The sequence below is a fragment of the Clinocottus analis genome, unplaced genomic scaffold (genome assembly GCF_023055335.1).
Source record: "Clinocottus analis isolate CAN_PGR_092001 unplaced genomic scaffold, fCliAna1.0.p SCAF_29, whole genome shotgun sequence".
Lineage (NCBI taxonomy): Eukaryota > Metazoa > Chordata > Actinopteri > Perciformes > Cottidae > Clinocottus > Clinocottus analis.
Window position 1 is genome coordinate 830,072 of NW_027176031.1, and position 24,072 is coordinate 854,143.

Sequence of the window (24,072 nt, forward strand, 5' to 3'; positions counted from 1 at the left end):
TAATGGCAGTGTTGTTAATTACGTGATTGATGTTTTAATGGCATCGCAAAAGTAAAATAAACACTTTTTAGACAGTATTAGTGAGGATATGGCTGGTTTTGCCATGTCCGCAATGACCAACATGGAATTTGCATTTAAGTTATTAACTTAAAAAAGTCATTTCCAAACAAAACCTTTATTGTACTAAGGATTGAAGTTATGCCCCTCACACTATACAATATATTTATTAAAAATAAATCATTATTTTTTGCAAAAAAAAGTAATTATTTGTGCATGTCCCCCATTTTGTCTTACAACCCCTTAACACTTACAGTTTCTGCCTATTAAGAATGCACTGTTGCTTTAAATGATATCACAGAGAGGAAGTGACATCATTCAAACCCTTGCAGGAGTCAAGCTCAAGAGCAGGCAAGTTCCCACATTTTTTGACATTGTTTATTTGCTGTTTTAATGTGTTAGACAGAGTCCGTCAAGCTTAGCCTTACAGCCTCATAACGCATAAGAGATAGGGAAACTCTTTTCATTTTTTTTTACATCCACTAGGAATGTAAAGAAAATTCTGTTTTAGTCTGATCAGTGTAGTTGCTAGCTCAGCTAGTTGACCACCTGATGAGGTGCAGCCATTTTAAGTTGAAATTTACCACCCGGTAACATTTTAACTGTCAGGGTATAATGAAATAGTTATAATTTTAGGAATTTAATACCTAAGGTGGGAAATATGTTTTTTGGAGGTCTACTATGTTTTTCATAATGTCAGTGTCTAAAAAAACAGTTTTTCCTTGGAAAAAAATTGAAAATTACAAAGTGGAAAAGGCACCCGTCTCGTCGAAAGACCCATACATCTGCGCGATCATGCAGGCCCTGCACGTCAAAGAATACATTTGTTGAAGTCCATGACGATAAACCACAACATCTACTCCCCGTGCACTTCAATCTGAAAAGGCTTAAACTGCTTTGCTCCAATAGAGAAAACATCTGATTGGATGAACGCTCTCCTAAAAACCAGCTGCAGTGCTGCAGGCTGGAAGCAGAGCAACAGATGAAGACAGGAGCCGTGCAATGACAAAATAAGAAACAATTACATTATAAATTAGCTATAACTTTGTGTTCAAGCTAGCAGAGAAGGCTTAGCAGGCCCTGACGGCCTACCACTGCCGCTAATAACGGTATTCAGACCCCCAGAAACTTAGCTCCTACCCCATCCCTCCACCCCCTCACCGCCGGCTCATCTGTTGCCATGTTGAAAGCCTTTTGGAGGCAATACTTCAATCATAAATATGCTTTGAATTTTAAATTTAGCACTGTTAAACAACAAGACACACACCAGAGCTCCAGACAACTCACAGCAGTCTTGCAAATGCAGATACAAAACAGATACTTCAAAAGAGCTCTAACAAGAAGCCTGAGGCTCAGTAAACGGCCAAAACACAGTTTTACTAGCGCAAACTAGCTTTTCCTCATTTGATACGGCCAGAAATAGATGTAATCATAATTATGTGATGAAGAGAAGAAAGGTTTCAGAGTCCATGTGCAGTATATGACGTGGTCTAGTCCCCAAACAGACTGGCTCATTCATCAGATGTAACAAGCTGTGAGATTCTCTGGCAGCTCTCATTTTAAACACAGCCACTATCAGCTTTTCATTTCAAGCCCTGCTGCTTTTACTACGGACTAATGGCTTGTAGCTCCAATGCTACAGGACGCAAGAGCACATACAATATGTGTGTGTGTGTGTGTGTGTGTGTGTTACTCATGTTGTGGGGACATACATCTGTATACACAGCCACAATCTGGGGACTCCGCTTCCTTTTGGAGACAAAATAGACAAAAATCCCGTGACATAACTTATTACATTTGAGAGGGAACACTTGATTCAAGGTTTGGGTAAGGATTAGGCAAGTAGTGGTTATGGTTCAAATAAATCCAGAAGAAATTAATGTAAGTCAAGGGTAAGTCCTCTCAAGTGATTGATGGAAACAGGAATGTGTGTGTGTGCGTGTGTGTGTGTGTGTGTGTGTGTGTGTGTGTGAGAGAGAGAGAGAGAGAGAGAGAGTGAGAGAGACAGGGTTGAGCCATGTCGCTGATTATTTTAATGGGACCGTCATGGGCCATAAATTGTATTCAATTTTGTATTTTCAAATAACTTTTTTTATTAATGATCCAATACTCATTTTCCTTATTTGGCTAATAAATACAAACATGCATGCTTATGTCATTGGGGATTTATCCTCAAAATCACCTACATTTAATCTGTTGCATTTGAATATTCCCATTTAGAAACATTTTGCTCGGCTCGCCACAATATTCTAAGCTGTCACCATATCGAGTCAGAAAAAAAGTTGGAAAGGTACAAAAGTTGATTCAGCTGCTGTTTCATAATTTATATGCCCCCTTCCTTCTAGGGTGCACAAACAGTGCACACATCTGTCCTGGTTTATCCGCTTGGAAATTCACCACTTTAAATGCAAATTACCTCCCTTTGTAGGACATCAACAAGCCATAATCCCTCACTGGCTTTTACAGTAGGTAAAAGCAGTGGGATATTATTCTTGGAAAAGAGATTTATGCACATTAGCATCATCCTTTTTTTTCTTCTTCTTCGTCTTTTTTTTTTTAACAATGCGAAACTTTAACTGTGCAATGGTCAGCCAGCTCTTTACACAAGTAGAAACACATCAGAAAATGTACTGTATTCTGTATTTTAGTGAGAAAATAGATTTTCTACATGGCCATAAGAAAATATATATTCATCGCTGGCCTGACTCAAACAAAAAGCAATTTCCAACTTCAATAAGTTACACGGAAAAGAAACCTGCAGGTCAATAGAATAACATTGGATTGTATGCTGTATTGTTTTTTACTTCTCCTCACGGACCACAGTCTCAAAACGCTCAGATAAAACTGGTCATCTTCTCGCATAGATGTTCAGATTTCTGGCTTTCAGCAGACTTTTCCATTTTAGAGGCATATTATTTACTATAACAACTTCACTATGATCCGCTTTAATAAATCAAGAGCAAGTAAATATTGGCTTTTAATACAAAGTAAAAAAGGGTGTTATATTTGCTTACTGCATTATATAACAACTAAGTAATGTCATTTCCCCAAAGTTGTAGACTTGCAAAAGAGAATGACATTTTGTCTGCATGGCATAGCATTCATCCCTGATGAATCACGCCTCTCACCCCATGCAGGGCCGCGATACACAGCTCCTCCAGCCACCGGCTGATTAATCCCCGGTGTCTGAGGGAGAAATACTGCAAGTCCTTTCTCCCGGCTGCTGTCAGGCTGCACAACAAGCTGAGCCCCCAGTAGGCCACGAGCCACTCTGAACACTCTGAACACTTGTAAGCACAAATCCCTTTGAGCCCTCTGAACACTTTAATATATCCCCTAGTGCAGTATTCATTACGTTTAAGTATGTTTAAGTACTTTTATACACATTTTTATTGGATCTGTATATTTAATATTTTTCTTACTGTTAATTTTTAATTTTTGTTTTATTACCGTTCTACTGTTTATTTATATTACTTGATTTTTTTTATATCTTTATTAACTTGTGAGCAATGCTGCTGTAATCCTTGTAATTTCCCCACTGAGGGACTAATAAAGGATTATCTTATATTATATTTTCCATAATGCATCTCAAAAGAGTATTTTTATTAGATAGCCGTTTAATTTGTCTTCAAGTTCAAGCAAACATAACAACCAAATGAAGCCCAAATTTTACTCAAACTAAATACGCAGCTGGTTTAAAATATATAATTTACATTTCTGTAAATTGACCATTTCTTGTTTTTTTAATGCAACACATTTTGACATAATTTATTTTAGCCTTTTATTTTTCACTCCTGTTCAATTTACTCTTCGGAAAAGTAATTAATGTCGACGTACATTGGATCCACCTGAAGGTTTTTGCTAAAGAGTCTAATCTGATCCCTAATGGATGTACTATATATTCTTTCTTCGTACAGGCAGAGTATGGTTCAGTGAGTGCATGGTGGACACATATCTGCATCTTTTAACTTTGATCAGATAAAAGAATCTTCTGAGGCACATGTAAAAATATACTCTATAGTCTCTATTGCGTAACTTTAATCAAACTAGACAAATTCAGGATTTATGCACTCAAAAAAAACTGACCTGACTTTATGAACATAAATGCTTCATGTGTTAAAGCTGCATTCTCTCTCCTGACCACCAGGGGGCGATTCCTCTGGTTGTATAGAAGTCTATATAAATGACTCTACTTCTCTCTTGATGTATTCCCTCAGTAAATATTGTAAACTTGAGTTTATGTCTTAATCTCTAGTTCCAAGTCTTCTTCAATACAGCATGATCATTTCGTAATTATGCTAATTTAGAGTCAAACCATAAAGCAGGGGACACTTTAGGGCGGGGCTACAAGGTGATTGACAGATCATTTCCGCTACCATATACAGCGTTTCTGTCACTCCTCCACATTCCAAATATGGTATCTTACACTCATTGGTTACAAAAAACAACAAAATGGCAATGGTTATATTTGAAGATGGCGGCGACGAAATCGAAGAACTCCACAAACTTGAGGCTTCATAACGTCAGTCCACAAACCAATGGATGTCTCTGTGACTACGTTCACTTCTTTAAAGTCTGTGGTCCTGATGGGCAGGTGGCCTCTTGCATGCTAGCCCATGCGTCCAAATGGGTAAATGATGACATGCTAGTGTAAAAGCACTTATAAAATTAGCTGAAAAGGGCGTGTTGCTTTACCTGAAAGCCATGTACTGGATAAGAGCAGGAAGTTACCTCGTACTCCTGAGAGAAGCGCAGACCATCATTGGCCTTCAGCCTCTCGATGTAGTCTGCCAGGTCACAGATAGCGATGGGAGGATGTTCCCTCATCCCTGCAGGAGAGGTGAAGTGGTAAGTAAAGTCCATTACACACACACACGCACACACGCACACATGCACGCACGCACGCACACACGCACACACACACACACACACACACACACACACACACACACACACACACACACACACACGCACACAGTGATTTGGGGGCAGAGGGATGATGCATGACTGTGTAGCTCTTCAACAGCATACCATAACCACACTGGTGACTTGATCACCACCGAGCATGCTGATTGGTTGAAGAAATCCCATAATGCCGTATAAGTAGGAAGTAGAAAGGGTGCTTGGAGTGTAAGAGAGTACCTAATGCATCTTACATTGATACCTGCTCCTATATCTTTTATGTGTTTCTATTGTATTTCACTTAGAAATCTCAGTTTGTATCACAACCTTTTGGTGTCAATGTCTGACAGACAGACTGTGAGAGAACGGTATGGGGTCAAATATAAGGGCTCTAGTTCAAATGGATGTTGTGTATGAAAAATAAAAAATAAAGGGATGGAGGCAAGAATGGGAGAAAGCATTAGTAAAAAAAACAAGAGGGATGAAAACTAACTTGGAGTGTTCGGGCAACTGAGGGCACTGGAACCTGCAGGGAAAAGACCAGGCAAAACAAACAGAACAGGGTCAGTGAGGAGAAGACAGAGAAAAGAAAAGAACACAGGGAGCACTGATCCAGGAGCTGTGTGTCCTCTGCACTGTGCAGGAGCTGTATGTATCTGTAAAGTATGCCTTAACATGCGTTGCATCCATGCAATGATAAAGTGACTTCAGATTTTTGGCATTTCAGCGCGAGACTCTCGGGGGGCATGTTAATGGGTCTGTCTGTCAGGCTTACGGGCATCAGCATGTTCAGTAAACCCACACTTGAACTCAAAAATTGCTCAATAGTTATTTCAAACTGTTACTGAAGTTGCTGAAAAGACATCAGAATACCTTCCTAAAATACTCCAATAAGCTGTATTACTTTTTAACCCTATTCTCTCATGTTGTTGTGGACCAGTGAGACTGGTTCGGGATGAGACTGGTCCAGGATGGAAGGAGATTGCATCAGCAATGTGATTGCTCGGGGCAACTCCTCACCACGAATGCTTGTCAACTAAAGGGCTTGTTTTGGCCTCCAACAGGTAGCGACTGTTAATGGAAGTTATTATGGAAAGAACCCTGCAGAGGAATAAAACCCTGCAGAGGAATAAAACATCTTTCTATGTTCTTATGGTGTTTCTCATTCAGGTTCAAGTCTCTTTCTCAAACATAACACTGCATCGGCATTGTTGAAATCAGCTAAATAATTTGGCAACAGAATCACGTTCAGATGGTCCCCATGGTCAATCTGGTCCGGTCCAAATAAATAACAGCCGGTAAGAGATCCTCCAATCTGCAAGAATTAACTCTAATCCGTGGGAGACCAGTAAGAACCACTGATAATATAAATCCTTAAAATCTGTAGATATTCTTCATATTCTTCATGTCTATTGAAGTTCAGGTGAGCGAGGTCAGTAAACACAGCTATGCAGCTGTAGTTATGAAATGTCTGCTTCTGAAGGGAAGCTAGTCACACGCCTGCACTCTTCAACACCCACACCTGTTAATCAGTATATTGACATTAGGGAAGCAAACTGGCCGTTGCACGTTCCAGTCTGGGAGAAAAGATGAGAATACGGGATTCTCCTTCGCCTTATAGGATAGAGACAATCAGATGTTAGGACGATGAGACGAACCTGTGATGATAACCTGTGTATGAAAGGCCCCACTTGCGGCGCTTATTACTTTACTTGTGATCGATTTGTAAATAAATGTAGAGAACAAGAGAAGGTGTCAACCGAAATTCTTCCGGAGGCTACACCAGACATCCAATAATTATTACACTCTTACACCACGATCTGGTTTGCCTTTCTTTCTTTCTTTATATTGTTGGCCAACTGACGGCATTAAGAGGCCCGGAACATTTCAACCCAATGATTTTCTCTGACTGTAATGAAATTGGGGACCAAAACATTGTTAACTTCCAGCTCCGTTGTCTGTCTGCCTCACTCTGACTTCTGCTCCTCAATGTTTAGAATGTCGTCCTCTTTGGGAGTGCATGCTCGCCCCTCTTAGATAGCACTTAGCTGTTCCTCAAGCTTTCCTCTGGGTTTTATATATTCATTTAAAATTATTCCAATTCTTAAGAAATAATTTAATAAAGTATGGATTATTCATGAAATGAGAATTGAAGCAATGTCAGTAATAGTAATGCTAATAAGACAATAATATGTCAGGGGAACATATCATCCCTCCTAGAGAAGGCCGGACGAGGTTGAGACATATCCCTGAGGATCGGCTTGTCAACGCTGGGCTCAAACACACAGTTCAAAAAGAAGAAATGAAGCCAGTAGCCTTGGAAGGAATAATTGTGCAAACCCTGTTGCATAAACACATCCTATAACAATATTATCCCCAGTGGGGCAGCCTGATTTCAATACCTTGCCTTGTCTTTCCCTATCTAACTTAAAAATAAGAGTGTGCTATATAAGAATCCTGGTTCATGGCAATGATCACTTTACCACGTAATTTATACCTTTGACGTGACATATTTGATACATCTCATGATTAACAAAGGAAAGCCGACCATGCCGTTAGTCCTGATAATTCTGTAAGAGCAGTAGTGTAAAGAACTCATAGTCATAGCACATTATAAAAATACTCCATTATTATCGCATACTTCCAAATGACAAAGACTCTCGACTTCCACAGGAGTCTTTACTCAGCAGCAGGGCTAAGGTAACGGCATACACCTCATTCTGTTTCTAGTCATTCACTCAGAATCAAACATTATTCATCTGAATATAAAATCCTTACTTTTAGGTAAACATTTTCACAACTATTAATTTGTCTATTTATTCGATGGAGCTTGTACACTTTTAAATTCAAAACAGAAATGAAAACCATCTTCAGTCGCTCTTGTGTCTGAGTAAAGTGGAAGTTTTGGAGGCTTCTGGACCACCCAGTGAGCGTTCACTGAAGGGAGAACAAAGGTTGGCAGCCAAATGACTTGATGAATGTCTGTTGGTGTAAACAACATCTGCCAAATTCCCACCCACTGCTACCACAGATAAATGGCAAACATCTGATTTGAGGGAAAAAAACAACAACATGGATGAGGCACAATGACAAAGTGACTTTAAAACCTCCCACTGAAGGGCAGGTGGGAGGAAGAGATAAGACAAGTAGTGATGGGTGGAGATGAAAAAGTAACGATGAGTGCAAAAAGTCTGACAGAAGAGTGTTTGAGGACGCAAAGTGGAAGTAAAATGAGAGAAAAACAGTTTATAGACAGAACAGAAACAAGAAACAGGTTGCAGTGTTTGGAATGCTAAAAATAATTATAATGGGAGTCATCTGATGGTAAATGAATGGATGAATGTATGAAGGAAACACGAGAGGCTGCTGTTCGTCACATGCAGTGCTCAGGTGGGATTTTAACTCATTTTTCCAAACAAATATTGAAGCTTCCGTGGACCTCTTTTATGAACTCTGAGCTTTAGGTGTTTTCAAAGAACCCTTCACCTGTTAACCCCTGCTTCCTACCTTAACCTGCTAATCCCTTCTCCTTATCCGACCGTCACCTGTTAACACTTTCAACATCTTTGTTGAAATGCATCTTGGGACTTGTGGTTAATTTTCACCCAGCGTTTTTTAGGCTTGTACTTTTGACTGTGTAGATAGGGCCGTAGACCCAAACCTAAGCAGATATCTGTAAGTGTTGTTACGGACACAAACTGTGCACACTTGCAGGGAACAGCAGATCATTTGGACCTCAATCACTGTCGATGGGCAGGCATAACTGTGTTTGTGTGTGTGTGTGTGTGTGTGCAAGTGTGTGTGTATTTGTGTGTGTCTGTGTGCCCGTGCCTTGTGTCTGATAGTTGAGTCTCCTCATCTCCACAGGGTCTGAAGAGTGGGCCAGGAGTGAGTCCTTGACCCCCGCCATGTGCTCATCCTTGGCTGGGGATGTTCGTTTCCTGTGTGTGTGTGTGTGTGGGTGGGGGGTGGGCGGGGGGGGGAGAAGAAGTGGCGAGAGAAGGTAACAAAGTTAGGACAAGTCCACGCTTTATCTCAACTTAGGAACTATTTTAGAATGACATTTTCTTTGACATAAAAAGGAAAATAATGGGAAGAAAACACAAAGAATACACTTTTATCTTATCCACAACATATTGCATTATTATATAATACATGGATGGAGGTCCGGATGAAAATACATTTTGTTTGTACTATTGATAAAAATAATTCACATGAACCATTAGCGTGCACTCTGTCCATGTTTTACATAAATCCTAGAGGGACCATGACTTTCTATCCTGGATGGACACTGGAGGTCATGACCCCAGTGAGTGTGTAATGTTCAGGGACGACGACGACGAGAAATACGCGCCGCCAGACAGCTTTGTAGCGGGAGGGTGTGACTTAAGACCGACAGGAGTGACAGTTACGCTTAATACCTGATACTTAAGAGCCCTGATACCTTAGTCTCTCTGCTCCTCCTGAGTTTCTCCCGCGTGCTGTGTCTTCTGTTGCTGACTTCGGGACTCTTTGTGGTAAACAGGATGTCTATGCAGCGAATAGGTTTACAGATGCGCTCCTTAGCGCCATCTATCGTCGGGGAGTTTGAAAAGGAACGAACGCGCCTCGGCCCAAAATCAGAATTTTTTTTTTGCCGCGTTGATTGTAAAAAAAAAAAAAAAAAAGTTATTCCTTTTGCCGTGAGAAATTGGTTGTGTGGCGTGAGAGCGTGTGAAAACATGCAAAAGCGTGTGTCACACGGTAAAACCGTGAGAGTTGGTTGCTCTGCAAAATAAACTGAATTGAATATGAACTATAATAAGCGACTGTGTCCGAGTTAAACAGGAAAGGTACCATTCTGGAAAGATGTCTAAATGTGCACTTGGGGCCGGCCAGCAGCAAATAATGGATCAGGTCGGGAATTTATTTTGAGAATTGTGAGTAACGCGTTGGTCACCTCAAGGAACTCATTTTGACATTTTGAGAAATGTGCTCATTATTTTGTCTTCTGAGAAGTGAGCTGGCCAGATGGATCTTCATCACATAGCTGTGTGTAACGTACGGAGATGGAGTCAGGAAGGTCTGCACAAGCTCCTCCAAAGGGCTGCAGACGTCACAACTCATTATATATGATAATGCAGCAATATTTCAAGAGCATGGGACCGATTGTGTACTAGTGGTGAAGACAGTGAGGTCAGGCAGGAAACACAAGCAGAGGAGTGGAACGTGAGAGAGGGAGCAGGTTTGCCGTTTGTTTTGCAGCTGCAGGTGTGTGTGGGAACCAAGTGCTGAGGGACGATCAGAGCTGAGCAGCTGGAGACACACTCGGAGAAAAACACGTGAAACACTCTCACACTTTGACACACACGCTTGGGAAAGCTGTCAGTTGAAGGTAACATGTCTCAAGAAGATAAGCTTCAGAGAAGCTGGCACATTGGTGTGATGCTGAAAAGTGCAGCAGAAACAACCAGAACCTGTCTCTTCACACATCACTGTCAGAAACCACCGTAAGGCTCTGTGTGTGTGTGTGTGTGTGTGTGTGTGTGTGTGTGTGTGTGTGTGTGTGTGTGTGCGTGAGTGAACAGATTCCCTCACCTTTCTTGGTTGCTGCATCCACATGAAGCAGGCAGAGGGAACAAGGAAGCAGAGAGTGAACAAGGAAGCAGAGAGTGAACAAGGAAACAAAGTGAAATGGTTAATTTAGTCAGCAGTGGGAGGGGCAACACAGTGTCACAGGAAGTGCATCACAGCACCTTACTCATTCCTCCTCCTCATCCTCCTCCTCCTTCTCTTCCACACAGCCTTTGTATCTGATCCACATCCAGCAGCTCTCCTTCCATCTAACACAAATCTTCTTTTATTGCCTTTTAGAATTATGCAGCTAGTGAGAAATATTGCGTCTGTGCTTCCTTCTTATCCTGCCATGAATTATAGTCTCCTCAATCTTACTTAAACGTTGCATGAATTTAGGTTAAAGGGATGAATTAACATAAAGAGAGGGCTCCATTTTGACAGCACATTGTGCACTGCACATGTATCCTGTTCCAACTTAAAGCTGCTTGTAAAATAGAAATAATCCCATACATTATCAGTGTTATTACATGACCACTGCTGGAGACCAACAGGTCTCTCAGCTGCTGGTTCCTGTGAGAAGTCACGTGATGTTGGTGCTTTAGTAATGAATAATGAATAAAAGACTTCAGGTAAATATATCTTTACAGGTTGAGAACAATCTCCTTTTTTAGGAGCAAAAAAAGTACCGGTAAATGCCTGATCACAAAGCTTAATATATTTTGAAATATTACTAAATTCAAAACTACAAACCAATTTTACTCAGTGCATTTTAAGTTTGTGTTTTCCTTCAACAGAGTTTGATAGTGAAAAAATATTTTCAGCCCTATCTTAGACTCTAATTAAAATGGAAAAGTCAAATTTATTTTGAGATTATTTGTGATAAATTACCCAACTGAAAGGCAACTTATTTTCATAATAAAAAAAGATAAATGGAAATCTCAATCTGCGATACCATTCTATACTTATGAACATGCTGGCCGGCTTTGGAGAGGCCTCCCTGAACGTGTGATGTGAACGAGCAAAAAGAGTGAAGACTGAGTGAAAAGACAAAACACAAGTTTCCATTGAGCAGAGCAGCGGCCATAAGGAAGCCCCGTCAGCCAGATGTTTGATCAGAGTACAGAACGTACGCGCCAACTGTTAGCCTGCAGATAGGTGCCGCTGGGCGACTCGCAGCGCCTTCCCCCAGATGCCGCGGAGGGCCGATGCCTTCAGGCTCGCTTGGTGAAGACAAATGTCTGTCTCTCTCTACAAAACAGCCAGTCGGACCGTTTCCCGGTGCCTGACTCCTGTAAAGTGTTCCCGTCATCTGCTGTGCTGAAGGAGAGGCTGCCAGCGTCTCTGTGGACGCTGAAGAAGGAACACAATGAACGGGCCTTCACGGTGTACTGAGACCGGTAGTGACAGACGTCATCGCGATTGCTGGCGTTTTAAATACTGATCACGGCGGCTCTGGTTTCAGAGTCGGTTTATTACCTGCTCTCATTTTCATTTACAGAAAATTGATTATTGTCCAAAAAACATCACTGATGGAGAATGTATAAACTGCAGTACTTAAATACTGGATGTGCAAGTGCAGTGTATTTTTGGGTGAATATTAACAGAGCTTTTTTTTTGCAACCTGGACAGATTGTAATGCAGTCATCTGATTGTATTCCAACATACGTACAGTGTAATTATATTTAGGAAATGTACAAAAATGAATGAAATATCCTTCCTTACTTCAGATGTACAAACTGGGGCTGTGATTTAACCGCTGCTCTCCACCACTGGGTATTGTGTTCATGGTTTCTGCTTCATAGAAATCTCTATTGAGGAGGATACGATGTATTGGGTCGTGCGTGAGTGTGTATCTGTCCCTCCGTTCGCCCACAGCTAATCTCACATCTATTGAATGTTCTGTATGATGACTGTATTATCAAGGAGCTCTTGTGGTCGTTCACACAACGCATCTTATTGACTGCTTTAAGCCATCACTGACCACTGAGTCCTCACGACTGTTAACTGGCCAGTTAGGACACAAACGTCGGCCCAAGTAGTATTCTTAATCTATTTTTCCATCCACACTGATGCAGATGGCCATGGCTTAACGGGCAATGCTTAGTGTGTGTGTGTGTGTGTGTGTGTGTGTGTGTGTGTGTAGCGAGTGTTTGGTTGAGAGGCGGAGCCTACTGTGGAACAAATGGACTCCATCGACTCTCTGTTTAAACACAGCTTTTAACAGACAGTCTCTCTCTGTGACAGCAGGGATTAGTTTTTACTGTCAGACTCACCTCTTGAAGAGCAGAATGGCAATGACTATGATGATGATGAGAATGACCGCCAGCACCGGGCCCATCACCCACAGCATCTCCGGGTCCTCGGTCTGTCGGGTCATCCCACTGTGGAGCTTCACCATGATGGGCTCAGAGAACGGGCTGGCCGCAAACGTCTGCAAGTGACCAGAGGGATGATCCAGAGTCAGTTCACAGTTCCTGAGTTATACATAACAAAGTAGATCAGGGAGTACAATACCGACATACTCTCCTGGGGTTCAGCACTACGAGAGGCCAGGAACTCCACAGGGTAAACAAGACAAACAAGATAATGCTTCCCTTGCCTGGTGCATGCTGCACAAGGTCTACAAACTGGTTCTCTCACGTTGAGAACAAAAATGATGCCAAAATGTGAAAGATTTATTAACCAAATGCATCTATAAAGCCACAAAGAAAAGGTAAGAAAAAGCAGCAACAAAGCAGCTTTTTTTAAAAGCAGACATTTACATAAAGCTATGCTAAAAGTTAAGGTGCTGTTATAAAGGGTGATGTACTGTATGTGGAGTCACACTCACCTTACTTTCAATTGGCTGTTTTCGGTCTTTATAGACTATCAGTGGAACAAATGCAGGATTAATGTGTGAATCAGTTGACTAAATGGATAGTTTTGTATTAATATCTTCTACATTATTCAAGTTGAGGAGCAACTACTGGACTGTCCGTCATCAACAATTCACAATCCCCTTTTTGCTAACCTCACAAAACATGAGCACAATGCCTGTATGTTCACACTAAAGACGGCATAAACACCGCTGAAGCTTCTAGCATGAATGAAACATTAAAAAGTCTATAAGGAATCAAACAAATAAACATTTTTGTCAACATAATAAAAATATTTCAAAAGATTTATGCCAAAATGAACTGCCATCTTCCTCAAAACATACTCTTAATAATACTAGTGCCAACTACAATGGGTTCTTCTACTTGTCTCTCATAGGAGAACCCCTTTTTGGTCGCTGGCAGAACCTTTTCTAAAGGTTCAACCTGAAACCCTTTCAGAGGGGTCTGCCTAGAACCCAACAAGAAGAACAATGCTGAGAACCATCTGGGAAAAGTTCCATCAAGACATCCCTCTCCGTAGGTCTTATCCTGAACATTTTCACTTATTAAGAGTGTTAACAAAAACCCATTAAAGAGGTTCAAAGAAGGAAACGTTTGTGTACAGTGCTGAATCTGAGGTGCAGTGCCACCTACAACGATCATGGTTCCAAATAAATCATGAGGTAGGGCTGGATTTTGGGCGTTTGATTTTGACAACCATCTTTTTAATCCTTGAACTCTTTCGTCCAGGTTTTTTAGGGATCAAAAGGTTCTCAGTTCAGAAGCAAAGGGTTCTGGGTAGAACTTCAGCCCTTCAGAAAAAAAATCTCTGAGCCCTTATTTCTTCGACCAACCCTTATTTCCAAGGACCTCATGGCTAAATGATGGCTCTGTATTAAACAACCAGTTTAAAATCAACTTATTTTTTGACGTCTAAAAAACGACAGTGAAAAAGTACTGGGAACATATTTTGATGAACCATTTGGCATCGATACTGTTTTCAGTTTGCCAGTTTACCAGGTGACCCAACGTGTTCAATCCGAACACTAAGGGGTGTGTGTTTCCAATGAGAGTATTCCAATGAGACTATAGAGGAGCTTTAAGTCCTGCACACACATGCACACACACACATACACACACACACACGCACACACACACACACACACACACACACACACACACACACGCACACACACACACACACGCTGATTGAGGGAAAGGCATCTGGTTAGTTGTGACTGTGGTTAGAAGCAGCAGTGGACACGAGGTGAGGCAGACTGCTGTTGGGCTGAGCTGATGTGGGAATGTGCGGCTCGTTGTGAAGAGGAGGACAGGGAGGAAGGATGAAGCAGAGTGGAGGATTCGCATCAGTGAGGACAAATCTAATAATGCAAACAACTTCACAAGGCCTTCTGGACTCTTCCCCTGACATTGTTAGACAGCATGGCAGCCTCTCCGATCCAAACACACTGCTGCAGACACATGATGTCAGGCGGAGACACTTATTATCCATGATCCCTTTACAAGAGTTCCACTCTATCTTTAGCTCACGTAGAAGCGTTACCGATTATGTCAAATATTTTAGTGTTGTATGTGTGTATTAAACATTAATGGATGATTTTACTTGAATACCATCACCTCCAACAGTGGACTCACCAAGTTAATAACTGAAATATGACAATAAAAGCTGGGAGATGCTGTTTGTTGGGACTTTGAGGAATTTTGCTATATTCTGTGTAAATGAGTGACATCACGTAACATGATACTGCAGCATCAACCAATTACTTTTCAGCCATCAAAATGAGTGCATTTATACTTTAATTCTTGTAAAATTGGGTAAGCAACGCTCATTCATTTGAATGCAGTGTCACCGCCGGTCACAATGAAACGTTCTGTTTGTTGATTATTGCTTTCCAACAGCAACAAACGCAAAGATGAACTCCGACACACAATAAGCATACATATGAACAAAAGTCTGTTCCCGTCAATTATCATTAAACATGTTTTAATAAACTAAAGAGTACATCACTTTCCCCGTAGACGATACATGCTGCTACCAGCAATGCATTATGCTGGCAACACATTGGTTGACGCGACAACAGAACTTTGAGTCTTCAACAGTAAAGTTCCAATTCCAAAAGTGCTGGATCCCTCCAATAGAATCAATGTGTTCTTCAAAAGGCCACACCCCCAGGTCACGGTCGCATCATTGACCATCAAAGAAAACTAAACCTCGTCTCTCCATCCTGATGAGTGAGCTGCCCTCCAGATGTTGGTAGCTTGATGAAGATGAAACAGGATGCACACGGCCTGATTCACTTTAAGTAACTCAGCTTGTCTCTTCATGTTTTTTTGCATGAATTTATTGTAAAAATATCTTTTGTATGGAAAGGAAAACACTTAAAATACCCTCACATAATCCTTTAATGCAGAAAGGCTCTCAGACATTCTGTGTGGCTTTCAAATTTGAATTTTTCTGTAGATCATCAAGATTTTCAGAATAAATTTAGAATATTTCAAGGAAAAAAAGACAATATTACAATAATAATGTTGTAATATGATAATAAAGTCATCATCTTAGAGTAAGAGTGGAGGGACTGAGAGACCAATCATGCATGCCTTTTAAGTGCCGCGTGACGTGTTTTTCTAGCGTTTTTTCGGCGAGCTTAAAAGTTAAAATATTCTCAACTTTTAAGCGCAAGGCGCCGAGTCGCACAGCTTATCAACGTTTTACTCCGCCAAGGCAGCCAATCGGATCAAGCAAGAGGCGGGCTTTATTCCTTCCTGTTTTCATGTGATATAAACAGTGGGAAATTCAAAAGAAAATGGCAAGCTTCGACGAGGCGCTAATATTAGCGTTATTAAATTACGAAGAGCTTTACAATTCTAGATGGAAATAATACTCTACTGCTCAGAAGACGCTCAAACTGACTCCTGCTCAGCCGAAAGTACGACTGCAGAATAGATGGTAGTATTTGCCGTGCTCTTTCCTTTTAAATTAAAAATATATATATATATATATTATGAACCCAAAAACTCTGCTTTTTTTGGGACCTATTTACTCCTCCTCATCCCACAACACAGCGAGGGCAAGAGCGCGACGTCTGCTTGAATCCATTTTGTAAATTAAGTTTTATTGCCCGGTTGCGTGCGCAGGCCTGCTCTACAGACGCACTCTACAGACGCACTCTACAGACGCACTCTACAGACGCACTCTACAGACACGCTCTACACACGCGCCGGGTTGTTTTGCTTGCCGCGTTTTTGTCAAAGCGTTTTTTTAAGCCGCTGCACTGTTATGTCGCGTCGGGTGTGATCGGCCCCTAACAGAAGACATGCCCGTGTGACCAGGCAGACATCGCACCGCTGTGTGTTTTCACTGATGAGAATGTGTAGCTTTTTGTCTCCACAAATGTTAACTATGAACTTCACGGCCTCTGATGAAGTGTGAGAAGCATCCTGCATGAGGAGCAGAGACAGGGCTACCGATCTGAGGGAAGTAAAAAATAACTGTGAAGGAATGCTACAGCATGCACTATGCCTCAAAATAACCGTTTCTATTTTGACTAGCGGATTACAATTCAACCTTTTGCTTTATTCTCCTGCTAATTTGCAGCTGACATGTGACAAAATGACATGTGTCCAGCAGCAGTATGAGCTAGTGGACTTTCACATGATACTGAATTCACCAGACAACTAACATGGAGTGAAGTGTCAAAACAGAATATGTGAAAGCTCCTACCTAAGAAATTATGAAAACATACCTGTAACAACAGCGAGATTCATATATTTAGGCCCATTTATACAATACATATGTTTCATATAACATCTTGCATCAGAGAGGTTTGTCTTTGGTTATGTAGATGTTGAAATATGCATATTTTTGTATATATGTTTTTTATATCCTTGGGTGTGGGTGAAGGGTTAGGTGGGCGTGTGGAGATGAGAAACGAGAGCGAAGGGGGAGATTAGAGCAGAGCAGACGACATCATCCTGTAAGAATGTGGTGATGTAAAAAAAATCCATACAGATGATTCACTTCGTCACCCCAGGTGCTCTCCTATCACCACCAACCGGCCATCATTGATATCATCCCTCCCAAGTCATCCTCCATGAAGCAGACCTCAGGTTTCTCACGATAGATCAGTGGTTCGCAAACTGTGGGGCGCGACCCTCTGGTGGGCAGGGAGGTATTACAGGTGGGGAGCGGGGGGGATTTAAAAATAAAAAAACATTTTATTTTTTAAATAATACTTTATTAATCCCGCAGGGGAGAAATTATTCTCTGCATTTCACCATCCTTAGTAATTAAGGAGCAGTGTGCTGCATGTTGAATGTTATTGTCATGTTTTTGTTAACTGTTTTTTTTATTTGCAGCCACAATAGGCAGTTTTATTCCTACAAATATAAGTTATTTGCACAAAGTTATTTGCACGGATATAACTTTATTTGCATTGTTCTAACAAAGTGATTGCCCATGTTATTAGTTTTTGTCTGATGGAAAAATCTGGTTTCATTTATTTTATCATTCGAAAAAGCACGGATGGAGTCAAAAGTTGTTTTTATTTTGTTACAATTTTGTTGGGGCGATGGGGCCAAAATATTTTTCTTCCTCCAAAGTAAGTTGAGACAGAAAAAGTTTAAGAACCACTGTGCTAGATGCTGTTCATTATCACTGACTGATTCATTTAACGGGAATCATTCAAAAAAGGTTTTAAGCAAAATCATGTCTCTCTCTATACTCATGTGATTGTATACACGTGTGTTAAATAGTTGTATACAAGTCTATGCTATGTGTGCTCAAGCTGCATTACTTCTCCTGACCACCAGGGGGTGACTCCTCTGGTTGTATAGAAGTCTATATGAATGACTCTATTCTCTTGATGTATTCCTTCAGTAAACATAAGTTTGTCCGTGGGTCCCTTGGTACCGGGTTGCACAGAAAGAATGAATAAAAAAAGACCCTTTAGGGTGCAGCCGTAATCCAAGATGGCTACTGAAAAATAGTGTGACTTGAGGCTTCATAACATCAGTCCACAAACCGATGGTGAGGTCACCATGACTGCATCAACTTCTTTTAGATACAGTCTGTGGTTGAAAATCATCTAACTGGTATCTCAAATCACACATTCTGATTGGTTCATCAACGTGATATAATACCTAGCTAAAACTGCTTCGCTCTTGCTTAAAATAATGAGTACATTATTATTACATACTTTTTTCATGTTAAATGCTGCTCACACAAACACATCCTGAACATAGTGAGGATGTTTCCACTGTGGCATTAATATTCAGTATTTCCCTTATCCACATACGTCCTGTATATCTCCTTTTTTATAATGAGTATATACTGCACAGATGTAACTAAAGTACTCACAATTGCCCTCCGCATCAAAGCAGCGGGTGTACACTACGTGCTACAGGCTCCTCCTACCACGCTGCTCCTTCCTCTGATACACTACACCATGGCCACCATGTCTTATTTCCTTGGAAATGTCTATTTGACAGGAAACCGGTGTCTTTTTGCAGAGTAGGTGGGTGGGTAGGTCCTTAAGGATTTCCTGAGTGTTCATTGAGTAGTTTCACATAAAATGTCGACGGACACCTGAATGGACAAATCAAGGTGAAAGGCGGAGCTCGACACAAAGTCCACAGGCTGAGCGCTCCTGTGAGAGTCACGTAGGAGCTCACAGAGCAGGAGGCCGATAGTCAAGAGTCTAGAGCGTCCAGCAACAGCTGATTCATATTTCTGTACCGAGTTATTCATAGAAACATCGCGTGAACAACATATTCCGCATTGATGCGGCCGCGGACCTGAGAGGGGAACAATTAGTCAGTAGGAAAATCGGATGGGAGTTTCGGTGATTTGATTGGTTATTGATAATTTTGGACCCAACCCATAGCTTACTTTTTTCTGATCCCTGTCCTTATTAGTCTTCATCTTAGAGATGCAATGTGTTTACATGTTGACGTCGTTTTAAGGTGTCCGTCTTGTGCTGCAGAGATTTCTACGAGCGCACTAAGCAGCCTGTAGTACCACTTACTCCCTCAAGAGGCGCTGGTGCAGCGTCCAGTGAGTCCAACATGAGAAGCTTCCCTGGGTCACGCTCTGCTGAATGCTCTCCTCCCAAGGTTCTGCCGGTGGCTTGGCTTCTTCCTGTAAGGGCAGGCCGGCCCAATGGAAGTTGCTCGTCTCCCCCGCAGGAATAAATAAACCTTGCTGCTAAACTTGAGACCAAATTACTTATAAAGACAGATGTTTTTGTAGTGCGTCCACAGATGTGCATTCCCCTCATTAAAAAAGTTAAGCTTTAATTATCTTCTCTTTTTTGCATGCCACCCGGATAGCATCGCTTAGATCTTTCTCCCTTTTCTCTTTTAGGCAATAGCGGGTTGGTAAGAGAAATAATAATACTAATAATAATAATAATGAATGAATGAATGAAGCTTGTAGCTAAGTGGAATAAAGTTGTTTAAGTAGTAAAATTGCCTTGATGAAAGGGTGTTTGTCAGTTGGAGGAGCCCTGTGGAGGTTCTTTAGGGTTGTGGAGCAACATTCTAATGAGCGGGTTCCTGTTCTGGCTACGAGGATGCTCATGTACTGTATGTGCACAAGGAAGCCGGTGGTGCGATGGCTTCACTCTATTCCACTGATCAAAAATTCCTCTGAATATTAATAATATTCTGTGCTTTTATTGTTGGGGCATGACGCCTTATTGTAGGACCACTGAACCCATCACATTGCATTCATTTAGCGTTTGTCCAATGAGAGATGAGCGAGCGCAGCGTCCTCAAAGTGACGGTGCAGCCTGTTGTCCAAAGAAGCAAAGTTGGGTTTGCGACTTAGTATCACGAAAGATTAGGCCATGTCCTACAAATTAAAGGTCAAAATAAGTTGCTTGTCCAAGCTTGTCCCTCATGAACATCACATGTCGGTTTGGTGATCTGTCGTTGGGGCACCAGAGTTCCTAAACTGTTCTACATCACTGCAGTCTTCAAATAGTCTCGAGAGGAAACCCAACAGCTAAAAGGTGCAGCTTCATACCATGTTCGGCTCATCTGCCTCCTCAGCTTATTTTCTCTCATTGACAGTTTTTACGTCTTTGAGGCGGCACAGAAGCGTATTCTACATTTAGGAAATCTCGGGGTAGGGAGAGTTTGGAGGTGATTAATCTCAGCAGCGCTTCCTGATAGATAGTAAACCTTCAGGGGTGAAAAACGTACTGCTGCTCCAGGCTGGATATGAGGAGGTGGGCTGAGCGAAGACGAAAAAGTGGATTATTAGCGGTGGGAGGATGAACATTTCACTGTTGTTTCCTTTGTCCATAATCACCCACCAGAAAAAAGAGCCCCTGACTCATAAAATAAGCAGAAACAATGTGTGATTCTAATGCGTTTAGACAGCTCTGTTATTTCCCAGAACTCTTCAAGATTTCCACCTTAGCCGTAGGCTTTCTCTCTCCGCTGCTGTAATATGACAGACTGGATCCTATCCAGTGGGCTCAGTGTATTTTCCACATCCCCCAGTCCTCCGCACTGCCATCCCTCTCTCTTCCCCTCTTTTCTCCTGAAAGTCCAGCATCCCTCCTACACCACAAGCTGATCCTGGCATCGAAGCCCATTCTCTCTCCAATGATTACACATTTCTTGCCTTCCCAAGTAAGTCCATGCAGTTCCCTCAGGTGCCCACCTCCCCTATTCCTACCCGACTTATCCCCCGTTAAGCTCCCTCTCTTTTGCTCTCTCTCCACCTCTCACTCTTCTCCTCACCTCTCTGTCACTCCCACAGGGCCCAGCATTCAGAGGAAGCTGCTGTGCTCACTATCCGCCCCCTCCTTCCTCTGCTCTAAGTTATCACACTGTTTATTGGGCCTTTTTTCTTTTATCCAATTTCACACGTCCCAACTTGTTTACCAGCAGTGGGGGCCACAGAGAGCCGCAGTGCCCTTTTGCTTTATCCCCCTTCCTTCCTTCTCCCTTCCACTCTGCCAGCAGCTTTGCAGTAGCAATAAAAGCTAAGCTTACTTCTCGTTTTTCAATGAATGTGATTAGGTTTCTATTTCTGTACGGGCTTGAATCCCATTGAGCTGAGTGTCATGTAACGAATCCTGGCTTTGCTACTCTGTTCTTATGTACTTAACACATTGAAACAATCATTGTCCAAGACTGCACACTCTTGATGAAGGCTGAAAACGGGGCGGGGGTTACTAGGAGTAAAAGAAGCCGGACACAAGTTGTATCAGCTGCAAAATTCTGGAGAGTCAAGTCCAAATGCAGGACCTTCCTTTGTATTTCAAATGCTTCCTAGAAGAAACCACACACCCAGGATGTGTAGGAGATTTCTACTTCGTATCCTCACTTGAGTGAGTTATACCTCAACATTTCCTACATAGGCCTCCACTAACTCACCTAAAGGAACATAAACCCACAGTCAGATGAAAGGTCAATACTTCATGTCGGTTCTTCAAATGAGATCTGAACCTACATCTCATGACAGAAGAATTGATAAAGGGCAACGTAGTACAACATGTAGACCTTGTGATTTATTTTAGTTTGAGGTCAGTTTGCAATGTTGTTCTTTGTGTTTGACCTCTTGTCTTCAGATGCACACTCCAAGGCTGGTGTTGCGAAAGTTAGTCGTATTTGTACGATTAAAAATATATTATTATAATAATAAATAGCATTAGATTATCTTAGTTTCATGTCATCTCAATGTATTATAGACATGCTGATGTCTGTAGTTCCCGTTTTTGTATGACAGTCTATTCTACATATTTCCATGTCACATCTAACCAAGCGGATGGCATGTGGCGCCCAACATTGTACTTTGGTCGAGCAGCCAAGTTGCTGCACTTGTTACCGCTCCACTGGCAGAAGAAGATTGTCCCACTTCATGGGGAAGATTTTAACCACTGACTTGTAAAACTAGGAAATGGTGTTGGCTGCGAGTCCTAGCCCTGGATCAGCCGACGTAGGTGGTGGGGGTTGTGTGGTGATGGAAACCCTTGACAGACCGATCCTCTCCTACCCCGCTGGTCTGACCCCTGACCAGACCAGCAATTGACCCCCTGCAGACCATCTGGACAAGGCTGGGAGCTCAGTGAGGATCATGTTCCTCGATTTCTCCATTGATTTAACACCATGACTCATTGAAAAGGAAAGAGGTAGAGTCACAAATCTTCATCAAAAGTCTTCCTTGTAGACTATAGTCGGACGCAGAGAGGAGAGCACCAACCCAACACAAGAATATAAAGAACTAAGAAGTATGTCATTTATCTCATGGACCTACAATGAGTAACCTCAAATACAAACAAAGGAAGGCTGCATCGACAATGGAACACTAAACCATTGATAGCAAGCCAGCAGCAATGGCCTCTCCAACTCCAGACCCCAGACAAGGTGAGACTGCAAGCTCAGGGAATACGAAGGAATTAGTTGAAGAATTGTCCAAACTGTGCCAGTCAGGGAAAAGGTCTTTCCCTCCTCATCCAATAATCAATAAGAACCTTTAAACCTCTATGAAAGCCATACAAAGAACTGTGGATAATTCTCAAAGCCGACTAAGTAAATTTAATTGATGTTTTATAAGTAATAAATTAATTCCACACTTTCTGCAAATTCAGATTTTCTGACAATACAAGGCTTATCATACAAATGGTTTTGTTACAGGAGAGCCCTCTTCGATGGCCAATGCCACACGGCAATTCATGGATGAAGTTGCTTTGTGGACCTTTGGATCGTTCAACCTGTGCTTCACAAAAAGAAATTATCTAATTTCTCACATGTCCATCATTTAAAAAGCTGAGTAGGTTTTGACCCATTTTTTTTATAGATAAAACGCTCCTACTGCAATAAAGAAGACAGAATAATGGCTATTGTGGAATCTGATCAAGCATCTCTGAACTAATTTGAACTTTCCTTGTATTCCATTGTGCTGCCTGGAAATGTAACACCGCTGTATTGGCAACCAATTCTCCACACGTACAGCAAATACAATGGATGATTTTCTGCTGACCAATAGATCTGACTCTATTTCATCATCCACTCGTTGGGAGACACTGAGAGTTGTATTTAGGAAAGGGATCATAAATTACTCCGGTTTAGAATAAAAACCAGAAAACAGAAACAGAAAGAGTTAATTGATTTAATAAGGAAACCAGATACAACAATACTTCTTAATCCCGCCACCAGAACTACACAAAGAAAGGCTTCATCTAAAAGCTCAGTATGACCTCGTATTAACACAAAAGACTGAACATTTACCTTTGTCAGCATGCCAGCTTATATTGTAACTAGCTTGTCATATCGCTGAGGAAAGAACTGATGGATCCATTTGAAATAACACATTCAACTATTATACAAACGTACATATATTACAATTCCTGAATAACAACGACTATGCTTAATTGTTTTAGCAATTTGATTAAACCAATGATAAGTGCTGACTTGAAAGACATCCTACAAAAACCCTTATGACAAGAAATGACTGATTCCATAAAGAGAGTTGTAATGGTAAAATATATCCTACCATAAGTGAAAGGTTGGAGAGGCCTATAGTCCCCATTGGAAGCACAAATCGAGCTCCACGTCAATTATCTTGAAATATTGCTGTTTTCTCTTCAAAGCTGAATACAGGACGTGGGTGGATAGATAAGTTTGCACCTGCTGATAAATTTAATTACTAGTTGGAACAAGAACATAA

The 24,072-nt window shown here is 41.4% G+C and overlaps 1 protein-coding gene across 9 annotated transcripts in view; it reads right to left on the minus strand.

Moving 5' to 3' along the window:
- ptprfa (protein tyrosine phosphatase receptor type Fa) overlaps positions 1-24,072 on the minus strand; it is a 234,180-nt gene that overhangs the window by 19,153 nt on the left and 190,955 nt on the right. For 6 of the 9 annotated variants that reach the window (XM_068593171.1, XM_068593170.1, XM_068593169.1 and 3 more), the window contains 5 exons: positions 12,789-12,946; positions 10,537-10,548; positions 8,791-8,900; positions 5,453-5,485; positions 4,789-4,886 (listed from right to left, as the gene is read on the minus strand). In XM_068593171.1, coding sequence (XP_068449272.1) covers positions 4,789-4,886; positions 5,453-5,485; positions 8,791-8,900; positions 10,537-10,548; positions 12,789-12,946 — 411 coding nt within the window. The remainder of the gene's footprint in view (positions 1-4,788; positions 4,887-5,452; positions 5,486-8,790; positions 8,901-10,536; positions 10,549-12,788; positions 12,947-24,072) is intronic. The other 3 variants (XM_068593176.1, XM_068593175.1, XM_068593172.1) reach the window with 1 other exon arrangement.